Source organism: Accipiter gentilis, chromosome 18 (genome assembly GCF_929443795.1).
Source record: "Accipiter gentilis chromosome 18, bAccGen1.1, whole genome shotgun sequence".
Classification (NCBI taxonomy): domain Eukaryota; kingdom Metazoa; phylum Chordata; class Aves; order Accipitriformes; family Accipitridae; genus Astur; species Astur gentilis.
This window is the reverse complement of record NC_064897.1, coordinates 16,490,726-16,514,628: the sequence shown is the minus strand read 5'-3', so window position 1 is coordinate 16,514,628 and position 23,903 is coordinate 16,490,726. Positions and strand designations below refer to the sequence as shown.

Below are 23,903 nucleotides of genomic sequence, written 5' to 3'. Positions count from 1 at the left end.
TGGCAGGGACAGAAAGCAGAGTCTCCCAGTTCTCTTCTTCCTCTTTCCACATCACTCACAGCCCTGTCTAACACATCTGTACCATCTGTCAGCAAGCCTTGTCCTTTGGATGCAATCTTTGCAGCCCTAACCTCTCCGTAGGGCTTGTGCTTATTCATCTTCTCTGCACTAACCCTTTCTTTCCTTCCCAGCAGTCCAGCATACTTTTCTAGCTATTGCCCATGGAGCTGCGGTGAGCACCTCTCTCCTCACATCATGGCACAGTCTGAAGAGGTCATTGAAAGCAAAGCTGGGGGCTATTCTGCCTTGCAGCCAGATTTGTCTGTCTGAACGGTACCCATCACAGGGAACTGTACTAGAGGGATTGGCTCCATGGTTCTGCCTGGCAGCACCACTCCTTGCCAGTCAGTGTGGATTGGAAGCTCCTGGCAAGAACTGTGAGAAATTTCCATGCATTCAGGTGACCTGAGGAAGACACGGGAGCTGAGGAGGAACAGGCCACAATCACCCTCCCAGTGCTAGTAGCAGATAGTCACCCGGCTGCCTTCAGGCTGTTGGTGAGGCTGGGGAGAAAGGAGGAAAACAGTGATTCAGTCTGAGGTAAGGATGATGCTACAGCTCAGGTGAAAGGGAGGAAACTGGAACAAGCCCCCTTCTGCTTGTTCCAAAGTATAACTGATCGTTCATGAGCCTTTTTTCTCTGGTGGCAGAGTATACTGCAGGAGTGGGAAGATCCGAGGTCCGTGAAATGATGAGTGGCCCTGGTGTGCATCACAGCAACAACCGTAGAGTCCTCAGAGAGACCACGGCTAATAGTTTTATTCCTACTAATGTGCAAACAACCTGTGCAACTGTAGCATCCCAGCAATGAAATAAAACATGAGGACAAGCAATGCTGCACACCTTGCATAGTTAGACGTTGCTTCACCATGTCGATGAACTACCCAGACCTGTGCACAACTTCCGACCAGCAGGCACCCTGCCTGCAAACCCAAGCAGTGCCCGCTGCATGGCTGCGGCTGGCTTCCTCCAGAGTTATGTGCTGCCATTCACTGTGGAGATAAAAGCCTTCCCCTCCACCTGTTCATCCCTCTGTTGAGCATGTCTGCCTCATTAGCTCATCCTCTGCTTGTCTCTCTTTCTGTCTGCCTTCCCTGGCTTCTCTCTTTGATTATCCATATGCTATTCTTATAAGGAGCTTTCCCCAAGATTTAATTCTTGGGCCTGCCGCACGACAAAAAGGCATAACAAAGAGTTGCAAGATTACATCCTGTAGGGTGCTTATCAAGATGTACCTTGCCATTCACAATCTGTTTTCATGGCAGCTGGTCCAATGGTTAAATAAACCCCACGATTCAAATGGAAGAATGTGCCAGAGCAGCAGAGCAGCCCTGCCCACACCATCCATTTGCATTCCCCATTCCATATTTCTGAAATATTCCTATTTTCTCTCTCAAGCCAGCAGCAGAGCTGCCCCACTCAAAATTTTACTTGAAGTCCCCTAGAAATTTTACTTAAAAAATAACTTCCAGACAAATTCAAATGAACAAAAAGCCCAAACCAAGGGCAGCCCGCTTATGATACTGGACCTGACAGAAGATGCAGTTCAAGTGGATCAGCAAAGAGTCATTCTTGCAAATGTGAGCTACTGAGGTCCTCAGCAAGCTGGAGGAAGGCAAGCGAGGGGTCTGATTTTGGCAGGGGCAGGCTGCAGGAGCCCACGGGGTAGCACAGAGGGAAGCCTGACAGAGGCAGTGGGCTGGATTCGGGTGCTTCCCCAGGGCTCATCCCTTCTCCTCCTCACGCCTTTCTCTCCGGGTTTATTGTTATCAGCCATACCAGGCAGGGGAGAGATGGAGGGAGGGGAGGAGGCGTTCCAGCTCTGTGCCTCCTCTCATAACCTGTGCCTGACCAATCTGCCTCCCGAGGGGCTGTAGGGAGCTCCCTCGCCCTGGCATCTCCTCACCCCTCCCCGGCACCCGGAGAGGGATGGCGGCAAGGGGGGGAGGAGGGAGAGAGAGGGGCTGACAGCAACTGCCCTTTCTCCAGGAGGGGTCGAGAGAAGGGAAAACCTCCTGAGCTCCTTCCCTTGGGTGTTTCGGAGCAGACCCTGCTTGCCTGGCAGGGTGACTCCTCTGCACCGTCTCTGCGCGCTCCTGTGCGCGTGCTGCTGCCATCGCAGATGTACCCCCAGCTGTCACTTCGCCGCGCGCAGTCGCTCCCTCTCCCGTCTCTCTCTCTCTCCCCCTCTCCCCTATTTATTATTTACGGAGGATTACAGTCCCTTTCCCACGCTGCCATCTCGCCGTGCGGCTCCTCTGCCCTCCACGCAGGGTGAGTGGCTGGCTAGGAGGGGCTCCTGACAGCTAGGGTCCACTGAGAGCCCAGCCGGCGACGGAGGGACTTTCTGCTGGATTTGTTTTGGGATTGTACCGTGTTCGCTGGAAGAGCTGCAGTTCTCACAGGAGGGTCCATCCCAGCCTGAGAGAGGTAAGTAACAACATCTCTCTTTTGTATTCCCCCCCGCTTCCCGGCTATGCGAGATCAGTGGAGCTGCCCCCCAAGAACCGGCTTCCTCGGGGAGCAGAGTGGTGGTCAGGAGCAGCACCGTCTGCCAGACGGCACAGTCCACAAATCCCAGTTGTGCGAGGTTCACGGGCAGCGATCTTCCCCATAAGGCAGGATGACAACCCTGCCGCAGAGGCTGCTGGTTCTGGTTCCAGTCCAGTTTCAGTGCAGGCAGCTGGGAGGAACTTCTCCCAGCTGTGAATGGCACCAATGTCTTTCATTGCAGCACGGGCAGCTCAGGTGAGGCTTTGAGGCTAAGTGCTTGCTGCTGTAGTCACCGGGTACCAAGCAGCTCCTGGTGAGCCCTGGCTTTTGTCCTCTCCTCGGGGCTGCGAGAGGGGTCGGCATGTGAGGTGCCACTCACCTGACCCATGGTGGCTTTGCTGGGTATCATTTTGGTCTCAGCTGTCTTAGTAAGAACAACCTAAAATGAAGAAGTGAGGACCAAAATTGAACAGGTCCAGCACTCAATATACAGCTTTAGGATGAGGGGGCATGCGTATGTGTAAGGGTGTCTGTGTGCATGTACAATTTCACACACAAAGCTCATGGGCATGACCACAGGACATGAAGTGAAGGATGCCATATCACAAGTAGAGCCAAAAATAAGTCCCAAGTTGCTTCCAGCATCCCCACAGGCTGAGCCTGTGATTTCTGAACTTTTGGGCGGAAGGCACAGCACTGAGGGTGGGAGTGAAACACAGCACAGAGAAACTTCATGGACTTGTCCAGCCCTGCCTGGGAGGAAAGGGGGAGAATGAGGTCCCAAATGAGCTGATGTGAAGCCCCCTATGGGTAGGGGTATATACGTAAGCGTTAGCATGTGTGTGTGCGCATGCATATATACATGTGTGCATATATGCACATGCACAGACACGTGCACACATACATCCCACGCAGGGCATTCTACCCCCCCTTCTCTCTCTGCCTGCTCAGTTTATTACTGCCACTGCATCTCGTGCTAATTAAGAGAGACATGTAAAATCAGAGCTCTCCCAGTCTGGGGAGAGAGGATGTTTGCAGCTGTTGCTCCAACCAGGTCATGACCGAGCCAGGCTCAAGGCCTGCCACGGGGACTATCAGGTAGTCTGAATGTGCCACGTCCAGCACAACCCCAATGGCAATGGTTGCGAGCAGGGTGCCTGATCTGCCACCCAAGGACGGAGGGAGAAATGAAGGTCTCATTTGGGGAAGGGCTGGAGCAGCTGCTATTGCAGGGTTTAAAGAAGGAAAGCCTTAAAAGACAGGGGGACCCTTAAAGGCACACAGGGACTTGTCACAAAGCAGGGGACGTTTCTAGTGGTGAGGAGGAGGGGGTGCCTTTCCAGAATTGCAAACCATTTTTCTTCTGAGCTTTGTCGCTCGGGTCTGTTGGGGGGCGGGGGGTGGATCTTCGTGCAACTGCTGTGGGCAAACAACATTTGCAAGGGAATTATTCCACATGAGCGAAAGGCTTGCGGGAGTTGTCTCCCTGTCAGACATCAGTGCAGTCTCTGTTACTGTATCTTGCCCACTTGGAGGAATTATGGTAAATCCTGAGCAAAGGGGCTGTTTGCAAAGAGAAAGGGGGGAAGCCCTTTTACGTAATTTTTATAGCAGATCATGACTTTACCCTTGCCTCCAGCAAAGTGAATGCCACACGCTAGCAAGGTGCACTCCCAGCTCTGATACCTTCATGAGCTACTCCAGCTTTCTGCTCTTCCTCTGGCTTTTCTAAGCCTGATGCAGAAAGGATTTTATAGGCTCTTCAGAACCACAGAAGCCTGATGAAAGGAGACCTGTGCCTTGGTGCAGCAGGGAAGACCAAGCAGCAGCACAGGGCCATAAGGACAGAAGGATCCAGGGAGCAGCAGAGGCTGGAACAGGATGAGGACAGGCTCAAGCCTGTGGGAGGACATTTCTGGGCAGTTCTTTGATGACTCTTCAGCACTTGCCTGTTGCCGATTCAAAAGAGAGACCAAGCAGTTTCCTTCACTTGCCATGTTTGGTTACAAGCAGCTGCTTACACCTCTTGACATCTGTCCCAGCCCTGGGTAGCTCAAGCCGTAATTCAAATGACCATACTGGGACACTCCTGCCAGCTGGGTAATGCTCCATAGTACTACACCATGACACACACTCCAGTCCTCAGTAGGAAGGAGCTGGAGTTGGAGTCCTGTGCTGTTTGTCCCTACTGCATGGAAATACCTTATTCCTGCTGTGGCTTTACCAAATGCTGGCTCACAAAAATGCCTTGTGTGGCTGAGGGTGTCTTAAAAGCAAGAAGAAGTATTTTTTTTGTATAAACCAGTTCAATTCCAGGCTGGAGAGATGGAAGGAAAAGTTGTTTCACCTGCAAGGGGTGGGATTACTTGAAATATGGTTTTATTCACATTGCAGAAACTGGCAGTTGAAAGTTAGGAAATGTTGGGATTGGGGGCAGCATGCCATCTGCACCCGGTTGCAGTCCTGACTGGTAGGATGACGTGCTTTATTTTCATAAGCTGCCTCATTCAGGGCACTGGCTACATGGTGCTCAGGGAGTGAAGCAGGGGGCTGTTATTTTTTTGGTACTGCAAAGTGTGTGCCTGTTTTATTTGTTTACTGCCTGCCATCCAAGCCCTGCAGGCAACACATCATTATTCATTGTCTTGTGGTGTTCTGAAGATGCTGGCTGCTACAGTTGCCTCGTAGCTCATGATAGAGAATTTATGCTCCTGATGAGGCAAGAGAGAGTGGTTATTATCCTTGCTTTTGAAGGGAAAGAGACTTCCTCTTTAGCCACACAGGGAAGGAGCAGCAGGTGCAGGACTGGAGCCTGAGGCCTCTTGGCTCTTGGAGACATTGACTCCTCGAGATCGTACCAGTTTGCTGGCTAAGCTGCCAGCATTTTGGAAAACAGCTGTGAGTGCTCAGCAGTTCTGCAAAATGGCCCCTAGGGTCTCGTGTTGGGCACCCGCAAAATTAGGAATGAACAGACTGTGACCACCTGCCAAAACTGCGGTTTAATATTTAATACTGACCATATAAAAATAGCCTTATTTATTACAACATCCTCATTGTTAGCTTGAGTATCACGTGCCCTTTACACTGAGTATGGGACAGGTCCTGTGAAAAAAAGAAATAGTACTTGCTCGGGTAAGCAAAGGCTGTGTTGTAATGCATACATGCAAGTGGCTGAATTAAGGTTCTGCAGGTACTAACTCACATTTAAGTGCTTGGCTTTGCAAGCCAAATAGCATATTTTATCATATGGCAATTTTTTTTAAAAAAATGAAAATGGTGTTTTCTTGATCCTTTTTTTATGAATGGGAAAACAAGAGACTTTCCATTATTTATACACTGCAATGCTGCACACCCATCACAGGAAGGACTGAGACTAAAATTTACAGCAGGGCCATACAAGTCTGAACTTCACAACTGACTGTAAGAAAAGGCTGCTACTTTGCAGACAGGCCCTGCTGCCATGCTCCTCTTCACTCCAAGGAGGCTGGGAAGCTGGGAAGCTTCCTTCCCCATGGACCATGCCCTCACACAAGGAATAAAAAAGTAGAACCACACCCTGAGTCTCGAGAGGAGCTGTTAGAGGCAACTTAGCACTCATCACTTGGGCTCTCTTTCCGCTTCTGGTTCTCTGCTGCCGGTGCTCCCTAAAGCAGGGCATGCTGCTGCTGCGATTTTGCTGCGAGGTACCTGTGTGGGGGCAGAGGCGCTGAGGGTGGGCCCTGCTCTCCACACCACTTGCCTTTAGGGATTTTGATTGGAGGTGAACATTGCTATACTCGTAACTCTTCTGTGGCTGCAAACCCTCCAGAAAACTAAAGTCACATCAAATTTGAAGACCCTCCCCAGACTCAGCAAGCTCAGCAGCATGGGGCTGTGGTATGTGTGCTAACCCAGATGCATCCAAGAATCCTGGCTGGAGCTCTGGCTTGTGAGAACTGTCACCACATCTTGTTGAGCTATAGGCAATGTTCCCAGCCTGTAAAGAGTGTAAGTGTGTCCCAGAGATCCTCAGGCACCCCTGGAGCTGCAGGCAGCAGCTTGTGTGGAGTTTGCAGGGATCTCCCTCTTGGATGCTCTGGGAAGGTGATGGGGGGCAATGGGGAAGGGGAAGAAGAGCTCCAGGCTCTCTCTAACAGGCAGCACTGCCGACCTCATGCCACAGTGGCAACCAAGTGAAACAGATCTATGCAACTCACTAAGGCAGAAAAAGGTCTCCTTCAGAGTTCAGTGTAAATGCATCGTGTACAAACAATGAGAGTCAGCCTTTCCTTGGGAGGTTTGCCAGGAGCTGTGTGTGTGCTGGATTCCTGATCCCCTTACGATAAGAGCAGAGAGGATTTTTACTGCTGGCATCTTGTACTCTGCCCCACCACTGTGATTGCATAGATAATCCCTACCCCCGTGAACACCCCCCGGGCCACAGGCTTGTGAAGTGGGACAGCAATGAAGTTCTTCCCTTGTCCCACTGTGTTTTCTACCTCCTCTCCCTCCTCCTGCTCCAACTGCTGAAGTGGCAAGCTGCTACCCTTGCAGCCGGTGGTCTGATTCAGAGAGGCTGGCAGCCGGGGAATGGAAGCCAAGGTGCGGGGTGAGGAGGAGGGGGAGCATCTTAGCATTCACTCAGCATCTTAGGTGGTGGCAGTTCTCCATCACTTTAGCTTCTCCACCAGAAGCAAAAGTAACCAGAGTCAAGCACTAGGAAGGCTAGTGGGCTCGGAGTCCCGGTGTATTTCAGAATACAGACTATCAAAAAAAGCAAAGCCAGTTCTTGGGGAAATGCAGACATGAATGATGGCAAACAAGTAGGTGTGGGATATTTTGTGTGCACAGGATCACCCAGGCTTGCAGAAGCTCACCTGATTCTAGGAATGAGGAAGCACAGGAGAAAGGCTTACGGCTGAAGTGCCCTGGGCCCCATAAGGTACAACACAGGTTTCTTGGTATTGATCTGGAAGCCTCTTGGTTTGGCAGTCTGGCCGTACTGTTTGATAGACATCTGGCCTAGCACTCCAGGGACAGAACTGTGAACTGAGAGCTTATATTAATAAAAAAACTTACATTTTCCTATCTTGCTGCTAAATTGATGCACATCCATCTACTACTCTGTGCATGTCTCAGACAGGCTGGGACCTTCCCTCTTATGGATCTGCTGCATCCTTTGCCCCTAATAAGAGACCCAGGGAAGGTACTGGGATCATCTCAAAATTTCTGAGCCCTCGGGGAACTCTTCACAAATGTGGGCCCATGCATACCCTCCTTCTTGAACACTACCCGAATGAAAACAAGAAAGGGATTACTTGGGGATCCAGAGCACCATCCAACTAAGAAGTGTGGAAAATACCTGGTGTGGTGTGGGGAGGGGAATGAAGACCACAGAACCAGGATTCTCCCACCAAGCCGTCTTCTTGGCCTGGAGCCTCTCCCTGGGATGTGCCACCCACCACAGCCCCGGGCTAGGCTTGGCAGGAAGGGGGTGTGTGTGTGGCATTTTGAATGCCAGTGAGCTGAAGAATGCTTGTGGGGTGTAAAGGAGGAACTGGGAGCAGAATGATGCCTCCCTCAGACCTGCTGGGTCAGGAGCGGCTGCAGTCCTTCTGTCAAGGGGCTGAGTGCAAGGATTAAGGGCCTGAGCTACTACTGACCATGGGATTAACCCCTGCAGGAAATTAAAGTTGTAGAGAAGGCTCTTCACAGCTGAGAGAAAGAGAAAAACTGGGATCTGGATTAGAATTGGCAGGGCTGGTGACAAGCCACCACCCACAGCCAACTGTTCCCGGCTGGATCAGAAAATGTTATCTCAGCCTTCATGTAGAACCCCCCTCCACATCTCACTCGGTTACCAATTTTTGCCAACAATGTGAGAAGAACAAAAACATCACTCTGTGGCAAGAAAAAGAGGAGGAAACTGGGTAGCCAGCTTACGTGTCCCTCCTCTGAGCCCCTCTCCCACTCCCTCACCCGCTTCCCTTCTCAGCTGCCTCCGTTTTGCATGGAGGAAACATGCACGTGGTCTGTCGCATTCAATAATACTTGGAGAAGATGCTGGCACACACATGGCTGGATTTCTTCCTGTCAACTGCCCCCTCAGCTCTCCTCCTGCTGCTGCTCTGGGCCTCCTCCATATGCTGCACTCTCACTGTGCTGGGACTTTCCTGTCACTCCCGTGTTGGATATCCCGGTCTCCCCACCTGCTTCCACAGCTTCCCAAGGAATCCCACTTCTCCACAACAATCTGGGTCTTTCCCATCAGTGCTACCCGCCCTGGCTCCCCTTCGGATGCTCTGTGCTTTCCCAGAGGGTTTGATGGGGCCCAATGCCCTTGGTATTTCCAGCCCCTCTAACATCTCTCAGTCTCGTTATTGTGCATTGGTCAGGGAGGCTTGGGATGTAAATAAGGTTTCTTGGTTAAGGTATGGCATGAGGAATCAAGAAAACTGGCTTCTCTCCTGATTTTGCCACAGGCCCATCAGGAAAGCCCCACCAAAACTCCTTTATTCTGTGTAACTTCGATAAGCCTTACAAATCATCTCTGCAGGACAGGAGAGCATTTACAAGCCCAAGTGATCCAGTGTAAACACTGCACTTGGCAGCTTTGAAAATATTGAGTGGGGAACTGATGTGGGCTCATGATGAGGTATCAAAAGCTGGGCAGCTGAAATTTCAGCCAGGTAAACTCAGCAGCCATTGTTACCTCTGTCAGAGTTTACCCCTCTGTAAAATGGAGATAAAGTTGATTTTTCTTGGAGGGGCTTGGAGAAGAAACATTTTTTAACACCAATCACATTTGCATTTCAGAGGTGCCTACACATTGTCATTCCAAGATGAGAAGCTTTTTGACCTCTCTACATCCCAGAGAATAGGGTGAGGTTTTTATTCACACCAAGTCAGGAATGTGACAGAGTCCCTTACAATGCCGAGTGGATTTTGCACGCCTTCCACTTACTTTACAGCTTTCTGTATGAGGTGTTTTGCTTAGCTGTGATCGATCACTGCAAGTCAGATGGCACCATTTCTTCTGCAGCTGGGTTTCTAGTGTGAATTTAAAATGTGCTTTCCATTGATTGTGACAGCACAACACTAATGAATCCTGAACACATGTGTTAATAAATCAGCAAGTGCTGGAAATGAAGCCCCCAGCTATTTAGCTCAGAAGCTCACTGGGGCAGCGACACACACTGTATGTTTCTACAGTGCTGCTGAGCTTGGCTGCCTCCTCTGGGTGCTTTCGCAGTCCAAATAAACAACAAACGAGGAGCTGCCGCTCAGCCAAGGTGACCTCTTGTGGTCAATGATTTGCTAGACCGACCTAGGGCTCTTGGGGGACCAGGAACGGGCATCATCTCCATGCCCTCTAAACCCACTTGTGGTACTGTCAGGAGCACGATTTCGCCCTAGGACCCGTCAGCCAGGTTACTTCATGAACTTTCAGTTGCTGTAGTCAGACCCCATGGCTGCCGCGTCTCCCTGCCCTCTGTGCACCAGCTTTTCTCCCCCAAAGGCTGATGAAGGAACAAACATAGAACAACGTGCTTTAATCACTGGGCTCTAGGGTACCACTGTCCCCCTACATTATGGGTGATGGTAATAAACAAGAATCCTAAACACAACAAGAAAAGGAGAAGAAAAAAAGATAATCTCCTTAAAGTGTCCTCTATGCCCTCCCTCACCCTGCTGCTTTTCTGATAAAGGCTGAAGCAGTTCAACATTGGAAAGGGGAAAGGGACTTTGCCATCACTTGCCAAGGAGAGTGGGGGGGAGGGATGAATGTCTGTGTGTACTTCCTGATAATTTATTGCTGGCATCTGTTGCAGCCTCTGTTACCTACTCTTTTGTAATATAGGTCACCCACGTGCCCTGCCAGTGCTCGTAAGCCAGGCTGTTAACGGAGTCTGATCCCTGAGCCATGATCCAAGGGTTAGTGCAAAGGACTAGGAGAGATAATCAGAGACAGAGGTTGCTGCGCTCTGTTTCTGACTGCAACTCATCCTAGTGACACAGTCACCTGTCTCTCTAGCCTCAGTGTCCCTGTCTGGAAAATGGGATAGCTTTATCCACCTACCTAGAGCAGAGGCACTAGCAGTTACGACCTCAGCCTTAATTCTGGGGGTCATTAAATAGAAAATATCAACAACACCTACAACCATGGTAAGAGCCATTCATAAAGCAGATGGAAAGCTTTGGATAGAATGTGTCACAGAATTGGGAAGTGTTAGTAAAACAGTATGTGGATGCAGTAAACGGAAACCCTCCCCAGCCTCACAGCGTGGTCTTTGGGACCTGACTTATGAAAGCTAAGGCTTTAGAGAGATACTGCAAACATTACTGGTGACTGGGCAGGTATACAGGGAGCACAAGACAGTGATAGTGCCTGCTGTAGCTTTTATGCCCTGGCAACTGCTGCAGAGCCATTACAATCTCCTGAGCATCCCCCCCAGCAGTAAAGTTCCCTGTTCGAGCCAATTAAGGGAATCCTCATTAGAGAGTCCTCTTGAGTCTGACAGCAGGCCAGATGTCCAAGTGGCACTTCAGCTCAGTATATTTTTGGCCACTGGAGCCCATGGGCCAGAAATGGATGATTTCATTCTGTTGCTTTCAGCTGAAACTAAAAAAGTTGTCTTTTACTGTCCTATATCAAATGGCAAGAAGAAAAGGCCATCACCAGCCCCCACAGGCTACTCTGTTAATTTCTCCAGAATCTGGAAAAGAGACTCAACTCCAAACACGTGGAAGAAAGCTCTGGACACTGTGTCCGATGGATCACAAAGCATTCAGCTGACATGTTGCTCCAGGGGGAAGGAATCACCTAGTAAGCCTGGAAGAAAAACTAATGCCTGGTTTGTGGAGCCCTTGGGTGACTTCAGAGCATTCTGAGCTCCAGCAATGCAGATCAGCCTTGAGCCCCCAAACCCAGGCAATGCCATGCTAGTTCTGAACGGGTGGCATGGTGCCTCATGCCTTGCGCCGAGGGTGCATGGGGGGCACTCCTAGGTCTGACAGAGTCCTCACTGCTGGAAAAGTCCCCGGCTCTCAGGCTGAAAGCAGCCGGACAGATTTGGTGGTGCTCTGGAGAGCCTTGTGCTGTGGGCAGGTGCTAATTGCCCCAGGACTATGAGGTTCCCAGTGCTGTGTTGGCAGTGAGCGCAGCTGGCCTGGTGCTCTGCAGAGCAGAAGGCATCTCTTGGGCCACAGTAAAACAGCTAATTAAGTCAGAATTCAAGATAAGTCAGAGAAAACCTTTAAAAAAGAAACTCTTAAAAATCCTCTCTGCCTCCGTGCTCTCTGCTGGCTGCAGAATGTTAATCACTAAGGGTCTAATATGCTTATAGGCAATAGATACGTGGGAGAAACTGGGTTTTTCTGGATCCTTGGAATTAAAATTTCTCCATAAACATACCACTTCAAGGTATAAATGCAGAAGCTCATTGTCCCTTGCACTTCAGTAGTCAGGAACCTCTACCTATTCCAAATCTACTGCTCTGCCACCTGAGCCTATGTTATGCTTGGAGAAGCAGGCAGTTTTGTGCAAGACACGGATGCTGATAAATATGGGTCACAGAAGAGTCCCCAGTACGCGTGCAAGCCCAACTCTGTGCACAAATCTGTAAATGTAAGCTAGACTGGTGACTATATCTGCATACATACATGAAGACAGCTGCTTTTAAGTCTTTGAAACATGTATGAGTGCACAAAGGGTGGCTGCTATCTATGGGGTGGGAAGCACTGTGTTTGTGTGACATGCTTTTAAAAGAATCTCGGGTTTATCAAGGCGCCTCCATCTTTGTGCGTGTGGCAGTGCAGGAGACAGCATTGAAGCCTGAACAGGTGTTAATCACTATGCACTGTAATAAATTCTAAACATAGGGAAAGGGCTTATTTATACACGGCTGCTCCTCCCACCCTGCACTCCGTGCCTGAGCCTTGGCGCTGCCTGAGAGAAAGAGGCTTCCGTGAGGTACCAGAAATGAGTGCAAGAGCCGCACTTGCCCTGCCAGAGCAGAAGGAGCTAGGGTTAGAAACCCTGACCCCATCACCATCCTCGCGCCCCGGTATGTTGGTCCTGCTCTCAGCCCCCCACTGTCGCCTGGGGGTGGCATGGCTGAATCGCACAGAGCAGCGAGCAGGGTGGGGGAGACACCAGCCCAAAGCCTGAGTTGGGGGTCTGGGCTGAGGGGACACTGCAGAGGGAAGCCGTGTCACGAAGCACCCAAGGAAGCTGGTGTTTGTTTTTTTTTTTAAAAAGCTTAGCCCCCCTGATTGGAGCCGAGCCAGCTGATACAGATGGGGTGTTACAAAACAGAGCCAAAAGGCGAGAGCGCAAGGAACAGAGCTATCTATAACCCTGACAAAGTTAGATGGAGTGAAGGTGGGGAAGAGGGAAAGACAGAGCGTGGCAGGCAGCCCCTGATGCTGAGAGCAAGGACGCGATTGTTCGGCAACGGGATTTGGAGCTGAATGACTCCCGCTATCCAGCAGGCAGATAAGGCTCTGTGGCTGTCAGCTTAACTCTGCCGTTTATTTCTGTGCTGTAGGGAGTTAAATAGAGCACACGGAAAGCCTGCTGCCGGGGAGTGAAAGTCAAGGAGGGAGAGGGAAGGAAGAGGCTGTAATTGGGCAGTGCCCGGGGAATCGGGTGGAAGTGGCTGCGGGCAGAGCCCCTCCAGGTAAGTGCTTGCAGCTTTTCATCCTCTTTGTTGATACAGACAGCCGGGGACAGGAGACTTCAGGGGTGGCCGTTAGGACAGAGACGTTGATATGGGGGAGGCTGAAAGTCTCCTTCTCAGCCAGGGCGAGTGCAAGCACCGACTGGGGACAGTTATTTGTTGCGGCTTCTCTTTCAGCGGGGACTGCAGGGAAAGGGCTCTAGCTCGGTTTGGGGAGTGGGGGGCTGCAACGGGTGAAGGCTGGATCGGTTTCAGTGCCGTGAGAGGTATTCCTCTATTTGGTGCATTGGCATTTGGGTAAATGATCTAAATAGCCTTGCAAATGTACTAGTCCAGGCACTGAACCTGCTCATCTGTCTCATCAAGGTGCTAATTTAAATATTTCCTGGTGGTTTACATTCCCATATAAAATAAATCAGTCATGGGAGCCTGGGGGAGGGGAAGCAGCTGGCACGTGTGTGGGGAGGGTGTCCCGGTGGGAGTGCAGCACCCAGTTATAATAATGGCTGTGGATGTTGTCAGAGCCCCTCAGAGGGGACGGAGGATGGTTTATTTCTGTAACCTGATTGAAATGTGTCCATCTAACTGCTGCTGCAACTGTGGGTGGCACATCAGAAAGCAAGCAGGGGGACAGGAGGGTCTGTGGGGTTTCCCCTCTTCTTGCTTGCCTGTATCCAAAAGGGAAGCGGGAGGGAAGTTGGAACCTGTTGTCAGTCACTCATTGTCAGGGGAGAGTTTATGGTCTTTGGGTTTCTAATTAGACTGAGCATTTTTCCTTCTTCTAATTGAGATGTAATTCCTCTCTTTTCAACACTCCCACTCAGTCTCCCCCGCCCCGGGTCCTCCCTTCTCCTCTGAGGCTCACTCGCTCTTCAGCTCCTGCAGTTGCTGCAGTGTGAAATCTCTAAGCTGAAGCTGTGCTCTGCTCAGCCCTGCTCTAGCCATCACATCCATTTTACCTTAAAACATAAAGGAAGCACTAGCACAGAATACCGGGGTGGGGGGAGAAGCGCCTTGGCAGCTGCTGGTGCCCAGACCTCGGTGAGCTTGAGCTGTGTGTCAGGGAGAGGATGCACAGGTGGTACCAGCCTGCATGGAGGCGAGAGGGAACGGGCTGGAGTCTGCTGCCCTGGCAGGGTCACCTCAGCAATTCATCAGGTTAACCTTGAGCATGAGGCTAATGTAGCTACCGTAACAAGCTGTTCAAGCACCGGCTTGTCTCTTTGGCCTTATCTCTGCACTGTGAGGTTCAAAGTGAATTAACGTTGTGCCTTTGTCATGCTGCGCCTGCTGAAACATCCTCCATCTCTCCTCCAAAACTGAGCTAATGCCTCAAAGGCAAAACTCTAGCTGGGGAGGGGAAAGGACAACACGGAGCCCAGCCCTGCGCCCAGGGAACTGAATCTCACCCGCTCTGCTCTGCTCTCCCCTCCAGGACCTAGCAGGCAGGCTACAAGGTCATTCCTCCTCCCTTTGGGGCCGTGTGCCAGGCTGGCTGGTGGATGTGAAGACACGCTGGAGAAGACAACCATGCTGCCTACAACTGCTGGCCACCGGTGGAGGAGCAGGTTCCTCATGAGGTGGCAAGAGGCTTGTCGTAAGTAATGCCTACTCAGGTACTAAGTACAATGATCCTGTTTGTCAAGGGAGTGGAAAGAAAATAGGTCACATCAGGGTTAAGAATAGGGGAGAGGGACAGCTAAGAATGGAGATATTTGAACTAATTCCTGATTCCTTTAGAGGCCAGGCGAGCTAGGAGGGAGAGTGAGACTCTAAAGCTGAAGATGGGCTTAAAGTGGGACAGCGAGTGATGATTGCTTCTGAATTCCAGTGGGCCTGGCAGGTGAGAAACAGCGAGACAGATACCATGGCACAAAGATGCACTCTGAACATTTCTCAGACCGGCATCCTGTAAGCTGCAGACTCCTCTCTGTGGTAGGGGTTTATGCATAGGTTGCTGAGCAAGGCTTCCAGCTCTCCACAGCAGAAGTCATGACAGATTTTAGAAGGGAATGCAGGATGCGAACGCAGAATTCTCCTACTGGGCACTGCCACATGTAGTGAAAATCAAGGAGTAAATACAGAAGAACTCTTTTAAATTCAATTGTAAAAGTTCAGCCTGTGCATCTTCCCAGTGGACCAGGGTATCTGCTATAGTATCCCTGAATGCAGAGCAGAGACTGCTAGGGGCTTCAGGGAATGTACCTGCACTTCAGAGAACCATCTGGGGACTGCAGCAGAGGAAAGGGAGCACTTGGAAGGTATCCATCACTATTGCATGCCTAGGTGCCGAGCTGTGGTTTCCCTTGTTCCTGCCCCCCTGATCAAATTTGGGGCTGCTACTGTAAGAAGCTGGGGGAATTGTTTCCTTCTCCAGAAAACAGGTGTCTTTGTAACCCATCCTCACAGACTAGACTGCTGTATAAATTATTTATAATGAATGCTACTGAGCCTTGACTTAATCTGATATACCTGGATCAGCTTTCTGCTACCTATCAGAGTCACCAAACACCCCACAATGTAACTTCATCTTTCCCTAACATGAAAACACATACTACTCATCCTTCTGTAGGGCTGGAAGACAGCTTCAGGTTCTATCGCTTCCCTGCCTCTCTTCCCCGTAGAGCTGCATTCTAACCAGTGCAATAAATTCCTTGGTCTCAGCTCACATCCTTGTGGATGCACCTCTTGCAGGGACTGAAAATGAAATCAGGCCTTCTCCTCCTTATGATTTTGGTAAAATATTTCCAAGAGCACAAAGCAATATATGGGTAACAACAAGACATTTTTGGCACATCCTATACGTCTGCAGAAACTTGGCATAAATCCAGTTCCTGAACATAACCACAGCCAGCTGCCCGAGACTTTGTTCCTTCCAGCCACTGCCAGCACACATTCTGGTGGAACCCCAAAGCCACCCAGTCGGGGCCGGTGACAGGTAGGCATTTTGAGAGATAAGTCCTGAACAGAATGCCACCTGTATAGCATTACACACAGTCTGCTCTTACCTTTCTTGGTGTACAAAGCAGCTAAGTGTTATCTCCTCAACACAGCTATCAATCTATTGTTAAGCAGCCAGGAAAAGATGGGGTTACCCGAGTGACTCACGGCGCTCTCCCTTCCCCACTCTAGCTCCCATTCTTTTAATTCTCTCCCTACAGCAAGAGTGCAGTGTATTCTGGATGGAATTATATATCAGTCAGCCTGCACTGCACCAGTCCACAGGCTATGATCTGCTTTCATGGCAGTCTCTGCTATTGACCCCAACCTTTGCATGACAAGGAAGCACAGAGGTGCTCAGGGTAAAGATATCTCTTGTATTTCACCATAAGGTTCCATTATTATTATTAAAAGAACATACAGATTGGCACAGCCTGGGCTGATGTACACCTGAGATCTCAACTGTAGGACAGAAAAAAGTTCTTGCAGGAGTTGTGAAAGATAAGTGAAATAAAAAAGAGCTGAGACACTCTCTCTGAACACTTATCCCTTGGCCCTTAACAAAGTCATATAGCTTAGGATCCAAACTGTGTAGTTCTCCTTAGGCTACTAGTCCATAAATCTGCCAGTTCTCTCAAGGATTGCTGGGAACACAAAAAGGCCCTAGGCAGGATGACAGGGTTTGGGTGTGAAGGCAGCAGTGTTGACAGAAGCAAAGTTGATATTAAAAAAATGGGCTATGGGTCAGACTAAACTCTAGAGAGAGTGGTGCGAGGGAAGAGAGGAAGAGCATGGCTGACTGTAGAGCTGTTCCATGCAGAACTGCTTCAGAGCATGGGTCTCTACTGGCTCCCTCTCCTATGGCAGTCCTTTCACGATTCTTTTGGGGTTAAGAAACAAAATACCTGCTTATTGGTTCTTTGGAAAAAAGCAGAACAGACGAATCTGGTTTCCAGTCCAGGAAAAAATGGCGAGACAATAAATGCATCCACTTTAGCTACCATTCACCCCTAAAAAGACCCTACCAACCCCAAGTGACTACTTTCTCTGAAGTGAGAAAGGGAGAGGACAAGGCATGACATACGGAAAAACCTGTTTCAGTTTTAGTCAAATGCTCAAACTTGTCACCTTAAAAACCAGCGAGGGAGCTGAATTTGCTTCCCACATTGAAGAAACTAATCTCAATTCCACAATAGGAATGAAGATGAAGGATGCAAATGTTTTACATAGTCAGCTTAAACATAACTCCCACTCCTCTAATGACAGAAGGCAGAAAGCTTGCTTTCCTGTTGCTGATGCTTCTTTGTCACAGAAATGAGAGTTTTAAAAGCCACTGGCTCCCAGGGAGAGGGTTGGTAACTAGTCCTCTGACACCACTCACAGGATCTGGACCCATATTTGGAATGGTGATCCACAACAGCTCTAAAAAATGCTGTTTTGTGGATTGTCTGACATCAGCTTTGAGACACTGCAGGAGAAAGGGGGTGTGTGCTAACCTTTTTCCTAACACCCTTTTCTTCAACTACCTACCTGCATTTTTTTCCCTCATCTCCATTGCTATGGGCAATTTTGGTCAGAGGAGATACTTGTGGGGCTATTGTGGTGGGATTTGGAAACTATTTTGAGAGCAATGGCAAGTACCAGGTGCCCAGTGGTTTAGGGACAACTTGTTACTTTTTAACAGCTTTCTTGGTCGTCCCTTTGTAATGTAATCTAATTAATAAAAAAGTCTCTTGCCACAAGGTCCACGCAACACACTGTGGATATGGAAAGCAAATGCTACCCTGATTTAGAGGCTAACTTAGACCTGGGTCTAAGAGGGTCTAATCACAAAAATTAGGATTCAAACTGCAGGAGCACAACTGAGATGTAGGTTGTTTTGTTTTCATTTTTCTTAAAATCTTTTCATTAACATGACTATTTCTGAAAAAATAGAGCTTCTTAAATATATACCAGTCCCTCCTCTCTCAACTCTGACTGTTTAGAAAGAGCTGTCCTTTATCAGAGGTGACACCTCCCAGCACTCTCTGCTCCATTCTCCTCTGACAGGTTCCAGTGCTCTAGTACCTGGCAGCAAAGTCCTCTGGGATGCACTGTTCTAACTTCCTTGTGAAACTGGAAGGATATTTACTTGCTTGCTCTTGAAAAGAAGGCTAAGAGGAAAATCCTGCTGCCAGGGTACAGGGCAGCAGTAAAGGGATGTAGCTGTGAGGAATCTCACTACACTGCAGGGCACTGCGGTGAATTGTCCCTCTGTGAGGGTTATATCGTAGCCGTAGCTGGGCTCAAGGCGGCGATGGGTGAGGATGGGAAAGCACTGCTCTAACACATGCACTCTCTTTCCCCTGCTTTTCACCTACCAGTGCTTGGCTGTTGGCTGTCTCTATGTGCTGCCGAGTCCTTCTTTGCTTGTCCTTCCTCCTGCAAGTGTAACAGTGGCAACCTGGAAGTGGACTGTAGTGGCTTGGGCCTCTCTTCCATCCCCTCAGACATCCCCACGAACACCAGGACCTTCCTCTTTCTCAACAACAAACTCAGCATCCTGCCGGGAGCAGTGTTTTCCAACCTCTCTGCCCTACAAAGGCTGGATCTATCCAACAACTTCTTGGACCAGCTCCCTCAGAACATCTTCAGTGACCTGGGGAACCTCACAGAGCTCCATCTGAGGAACAACAGCATCCGGGCCTTGGACAAGGACCTGCTACAGCACACGGCCCTGCTGCGCCAGCTGGATCTCTCCATCAATGGCCTGGCCCAGATACCTTCAGGCATCTTTGATGACCTGCCTGCTCTCCGGTCCCTCTCTCTCAGGTCCAATCGCCTGCAGAGCCTGGACAGGGTGACCTTTGAACCACTAACCAGCCTGCAGCAACTCCAAGTTGGGGATAACCCGTGGGAATGCGACTGCAACCTCCGGGACTTCAAGCACTGGATGGAGTGGTTCTCCTACAGAGGTAGGTGCTTGCGCAGCGGAGGCCAAGCTCCATGGTCTTCTGCGGAAAGGCAGACAAAGGCAGGCAGGGAAGAAACATGAGCAGATACATCTGGCAGGTCAGGCTGACCTGAATGCTAGATCTTAGCCAAGGAGCATGAGGGCTGTACTACAATGCTAAGAAACTTTTGTCTCTGTAGGTGCCACCGCACCTTCACATAGCAACACTGCCAGTCTGAGAAGTCCTCAGCAGCGCCAGATCTCCTATTTCCTTGTTTTGTTTCTAATCTGAAAGACTACTCTTTTTTCTTGGGAGAGGAAAGAACTTTCCTCAAATAACATCAAAATTTTAGGATTATGAGTTCCCCTTGCCCTTTCTGCCTAAAGAGAAAAAATGCTTTTCAAGCTTGAAAATAACCATCCCGTTCTCTTTCTTAAACTGGGAGAAATAAAAGCCAGATTTGGCTGTAAAGCATCAGGTTTGCTTTCAACAAAAGAACCATAGGAAACAGTGCCACTTAGGAAAATACCGCAACTAACATTAGCAAAACCAAACTAAAGCTCAAATTAACAATCCAGGCCCAAGTCAGACTGGCTATAAAATCATCATTTCAAACCAAGCAGTTTTTGACAAGTTTGTATTTCCAGCTTTTCCTCGAAATACGGAAGGCTGGAAAGGTATGTGTCACTTAGCAGGAATGCCGACAGGATGACACGCTTTCAGGAGCTGCAACTCAGAGAAAGATGGCACATTTTACAGGAATAATGATTGAAGTCCTGACCTTCTGTTATTGGAGCCAATGAGTAGCAAAGGGTCTCAAATCACACAGATAGCAACAGTCAGCTGTCATGTCCTTCCTGATCACAGCCATGCTGCAAAAAGATTATCTATGCCTATGGCTACACTGCAGTCTGAAATATGCATTTGTGTGAGCAGAATCAAACAAGAATGCCACTTCCCTCTTTTGTTTGTTTGTTTTCTTTCTTGTCTCTCTTATCACAGAGTCGATGGAAAGCACACGGAGTTAATTTTGCTTTTTTGTCCCCTTCCAAAGAAATTGCCCAAACTCACTCAAGCATTTGTTTCAACATCTGTCACTATTTTCACAGAGGAGGGATGGATTAGTTGTTAGAAGATGGGACTGTGTGTCTGTTGTTATTTTGAGAAGATACAGCCTGGTCCTACCTTTTTGCTTTAACTTCTCCTTTTCTAAAATGGTTTCGACTGACACTTATATAACTCACTAAACAGTATGAGGCTGACTTAATAGGCAGTTTAAGAGGGCTTTCATGTCTTGGCCTTAAAGATATCTATGCAGATATCATGCACCATGAGCTCTACTGTCGAATCCAACCTAGGCAGAAGCATACCAGTCAGCTGCCGTGGTTGAAGCTGTTCCAGTTGTGGGGGGCCAAGGCATACAAAATGCCTCCAAGTTAGGCAAAACAATCATTTTAAAGGATATCACATGTGCTCCTTCTGCCAGGTGCACGGAGGTGCAGCCATTCCTCCCTCATTCCATCTTTGACAAGCGTTGAGGATCTGGCAGGCTCTCTTGAATACTCTCTCTGCTCAGCAATGCATTCACACAAGGGACTGGATTTTATGGCCCCACTGCTATAATAAAGCAATTCCCCACTTGGTAACCATAATGCTGCTATGGCTGACTTATGTAGGGCAAGTACTTAGCAGGTGTGAATGGAATCATAGGAACTTACCCCACTTGGGGATCTAGCTCTGCTGTCACTGTGCGGGACGAAGCTGTGGCTCACTCCTGTTATCTCTATTGGGACAGGTGGGAAAATCGACCAGCTGGCATGTACCCTGCCCAAGGAGCTGAAAGGGAAGGATATGCGAATGGTGCCCATGGAGATGTTTAACTACTGCTCCCAGCTGGATGATGAGAACAGCTCTACAGTGCTGGACAATACTGGCCCACCCTGCACTAAAGGAAGTCCAACTCCTTCCAAATCTAAATCAGGCCCAGAAACAGAAGTGGAGCCCAGTGTGGGATGTCCTCAGAAACAGCGATATAGGCCCGTGAGCGTGCGCCGGGCTATTGGCACTGTTATCATCGCAGGGGTGGTTTGCGGCATCGTTTGCATCATGATGGTGGTGGCAGCTGCTTATGGTTGCATCTATGCCTCCCTTATGGCCAAGTACCACCGGGAGCTGAAGAAGAGGCAGCCACTCATGGGTGACACAGAAGGTGAACATGAAGAGCAAAAACAAATCTCTTCTGTGGCATGAAACTCTTCTAGGAAGGAAGGGACAGCAATGAACAAAGGTACCGGAGAGCAGTCAAGCATGGGGTCCTCCCAAAATACATTCTCACAGACAGACTGTGCTATTGCTCCACTCACCCAAGTAGTGCAACATGCTTCTGGGGAGTCAGGGCACCTGGCTCAATTTCTGTTCCTCTGCCCCAGGCCTATTTTGTGCCCTTTCACCCTTGGGCCCTCCCAGACAAATAAAGTAGAGTCAGACCTCGAGTGCTTGCTGTGCCTCATGCCCTTGCACAGAGTTTCCCTCGCATGCCTGCTGTGGAGGCAGCTGGCACCTTCTGGGAACCTGTGTCATCCTCTCAGCTTCGGTCCTGAGTCGTCCTGTATCCTGTCAAGAGCTCTCTGCAAACAGAGAGCAGTTCTGTGAAAGCCTATGTGAGGAGCAGGACATCAGAAATGTCCATGCGTCTCTGTTAGGGTCACTGCTGTTGCGTGACAGTAAGTTGCTGCCCACCCGACAAGTCAGTGCTGCCGAGAGCACATCGGAAGGGAAGGAAAGTCCCTAGGGGATGACAACAGTCAGGGGAGATTTCCCTTCTCACTTTTAAAGGTGGAAATATACCCATATCACTCAAACACACTGCCAGGGAGTGCAGTGTCCCTCTTTTTGCTCCTGGCCAAGTCCAAATCTGCAAGCTGACGCACATATCATCTGCTATGTGTGCACAGATACAGAACTGTCCTGTACACACACACACTGACTCATTCTGATGCCAACACACAGGCACAGTCAGACCCAGCTCCAGACACGCCACCTGTGTATGCAGATCCACATGTGCCCATGCTGATCTGCCCTCTGCATGCAGCCATGAATACATTCAGCCATTTTACCTTAGTCTTACCAAAACAGTGCATACCACCTCCTGCTTCAAACAAAATACATGCACCCTGCCACTGAGGAGCCAACAGAAACATCTCAGCCATAGTACAGAGTCAGTGGAAATGGGTGGGAGAAGATGGAGAGAGGCAAAGTTATTAAAGTACAGCATGAGTCTGTGGAAATGAGTACACAGCATGAAAAAAATAAGGTGTGTCCTTGTTTTCTATTTTATGTTTTCTACGATAAATGGAGAGGGTAAGGAAGGATATGAAGCCTCCATCTGGAAATGTTGGATTGACAGAGCACAAGTGGGTCATCAGGAAAGACTAGAGGAGGAGGTGGCTTACCACTCTTGGTAGTGTAAGCCATGCTGAGTAGCGTGAGCCTATGGGAAGGTGGTGGGAGAAGACACAACCCAAGAGCTGGCATGGCTGGCAGAGCGGCAGGCACAGTGTATGGAGCAGGGTTATGCAGCTGGGGTGACTGAAGAGATGGGGCACAGTTCTGGAGGGTCTTGAGATGAAGGCTCAAACCTGGACCACAGCATGGCACAGGTGGGAGACTCCAGCACAGTAGGCAGCACAGCCCACATACGGTCCCCTCACCATCACTCTGTGTTCACTGCTATCCATAGCTGCACATGAGTGTGCCCACACACACAACTGCGCACACTGCCACTGTCATGTAGGGTGACTTCCCCCAACCAGATTTTAAAGCTCTCAGACTGCAGTGCCTCCTATTAGTCTTAGCTCTTTCCAACACAACAGGAAAAAAAAAAAACAAGTGAGAGGGGAAAAAAAATATGAAAGGAACTCAACATAAGGACTCATTTTGTATCACTGGAAGTGGGATAAAATGCTGTCTCCAGGGGAGAATGCATATTGCCATGGTAACCTGCTCTAACCCGTCACAGTGGGTATTCCTGGGTGAGGAAGATGACACCGGAGGTCGTGCATCCGCAGTGCCTGTGGATGCTGTGATCCCTGCCATCAGGAAACAAGCTGGCAGCCAGCCCAGCTTTGCAGGGTGTTTCACTAGCAACCTGTGTTCAGAGCTGAGCATGCACTGCAGGTGGACCCTGCCAGGGCACGTCACCTCTTCCCCCTGCTCCAGCTGGATCCCAATGCCTTCGGACATCTCACAGCCCTCCTGCTTGCTGCTGCTGGATCCCCATGGAAGTGATGCACGCTGGCCTCTCACCCCCTTCTGGTCCCAGACAGGTGGTTGTACTGACCCATGGGCACAAAATACCAAGTCTTTAATCAAAGTCTGGAGTGGCAAAATCGCTCCTGGCCTACCCAGGGCCACCAGAGGCAAAGAGACAGGATCCTCTGGACTGTTTCAGCATGACTTCCCTTTGACACAAGGATACATGGGACAGAGGAGGCTGTTCTTCAGGAAGCAGAAGACCAGGCTGCTCCCAGCACACTGCTTGCGGAGAAGAGGAGGAGGAGGAAGGCTCGCAAGATGTGAGGAGGAAGGACTCTTCCCCCATGCACTCTGTAGCCACTCCAACCGTCCCACGTGCTGCAACTGTAGCCTGATCTGAAGGGCAGAACTGGTGCACTGCAGACTCCGTATGCGTGTTACTGCTGCTCCACATTCCCAGCAAGCCAGGACTAGACTCTGCCTGCTGGATCCAAACCTCTCCCCAACCTCCCTCTCAGGGGAACTTCTCCCTTTACCATACTGGACTCCGCAATCATACTTG

The 23,903-nt window shown here is 49.7% G+C and overlaps 2 protein-coding genes across 8 annotated transcripts in view; one reads left to right on the top strand and one right to left on the bottom strand.

Moving 5' to 3' along the window:
- Window positions 1–23,903, bottom strand: part of CACNA2D4 (calcium voltage-gated channel auxiliary subunit alpha2delta 4) — a 133,117-nt gene that overhangs the window by 29,805 nt on the left and 79,409 nt on the right. The gene's annotated exons all lie outside the window — the stretch shown is intronic.
- Window positions 2,001–23,604, top strand: LRTM2 (leucine rich repeats and transmembrane domains 2). 2 transcript variants are annotated; one of them, XM_049822253.1, is made up of 5 exons: window positions 2,001–2,490; window positions 13,083–13,214; window positions 14,650–14,811; window positions 18,518–19,108; window positions 20,883–23,604. In XM_049822253.1, exons 3-5 carry the CDS (start codon window positions 14,745–14,747, stop codon window positions 21,335–21,337), a joined length of 1,113 nt encoding a protein of 370 aa, XP_049678210.1. In that variant the 5' UTR covers window positions 2,001–2,490; window positions 13,083–13,214; window positions 14,650–14,744; the 3' UTR covers window positions 21,338–23,604. The 2 variants fall into 2 exon arrangements, with proteins under 2 accessions (XP_049678210.1, XP_049678209.1); XM_049822252.1 differs by lacking the exon at window positions 2,001–2,490 and adding an exon at window positions 12,477–12,599.

What these genes read in the sequence shown, in the direction of transcription:
- LRTM2 (XM_049822253.1), top strand. Translation starts at nt 14,745, where the DNA reads ATGCTGCCTACAACTGCTGGCCACCGGTGGAGGAGCAGGTTCCTCATG. An exon ending in GAGGTGGCAAGAGGCTTGTC is followed by an intron (nt 14,812 to 18,517) that starts GTAAGTAATGCC and finishes TTCACCTACCAG; the next exon opens with TGCTTGGCTGTTGGCTGTCT. An exon ending in GGAGTGGTTCTCCTACAGAG is followed by an intron (nt 19,109 to 20,882) that starts GTAGGTGCTTGC and finishes CTATTGGGACAG; the next exon opens with GTGGGAAAATCGACCAGCTG.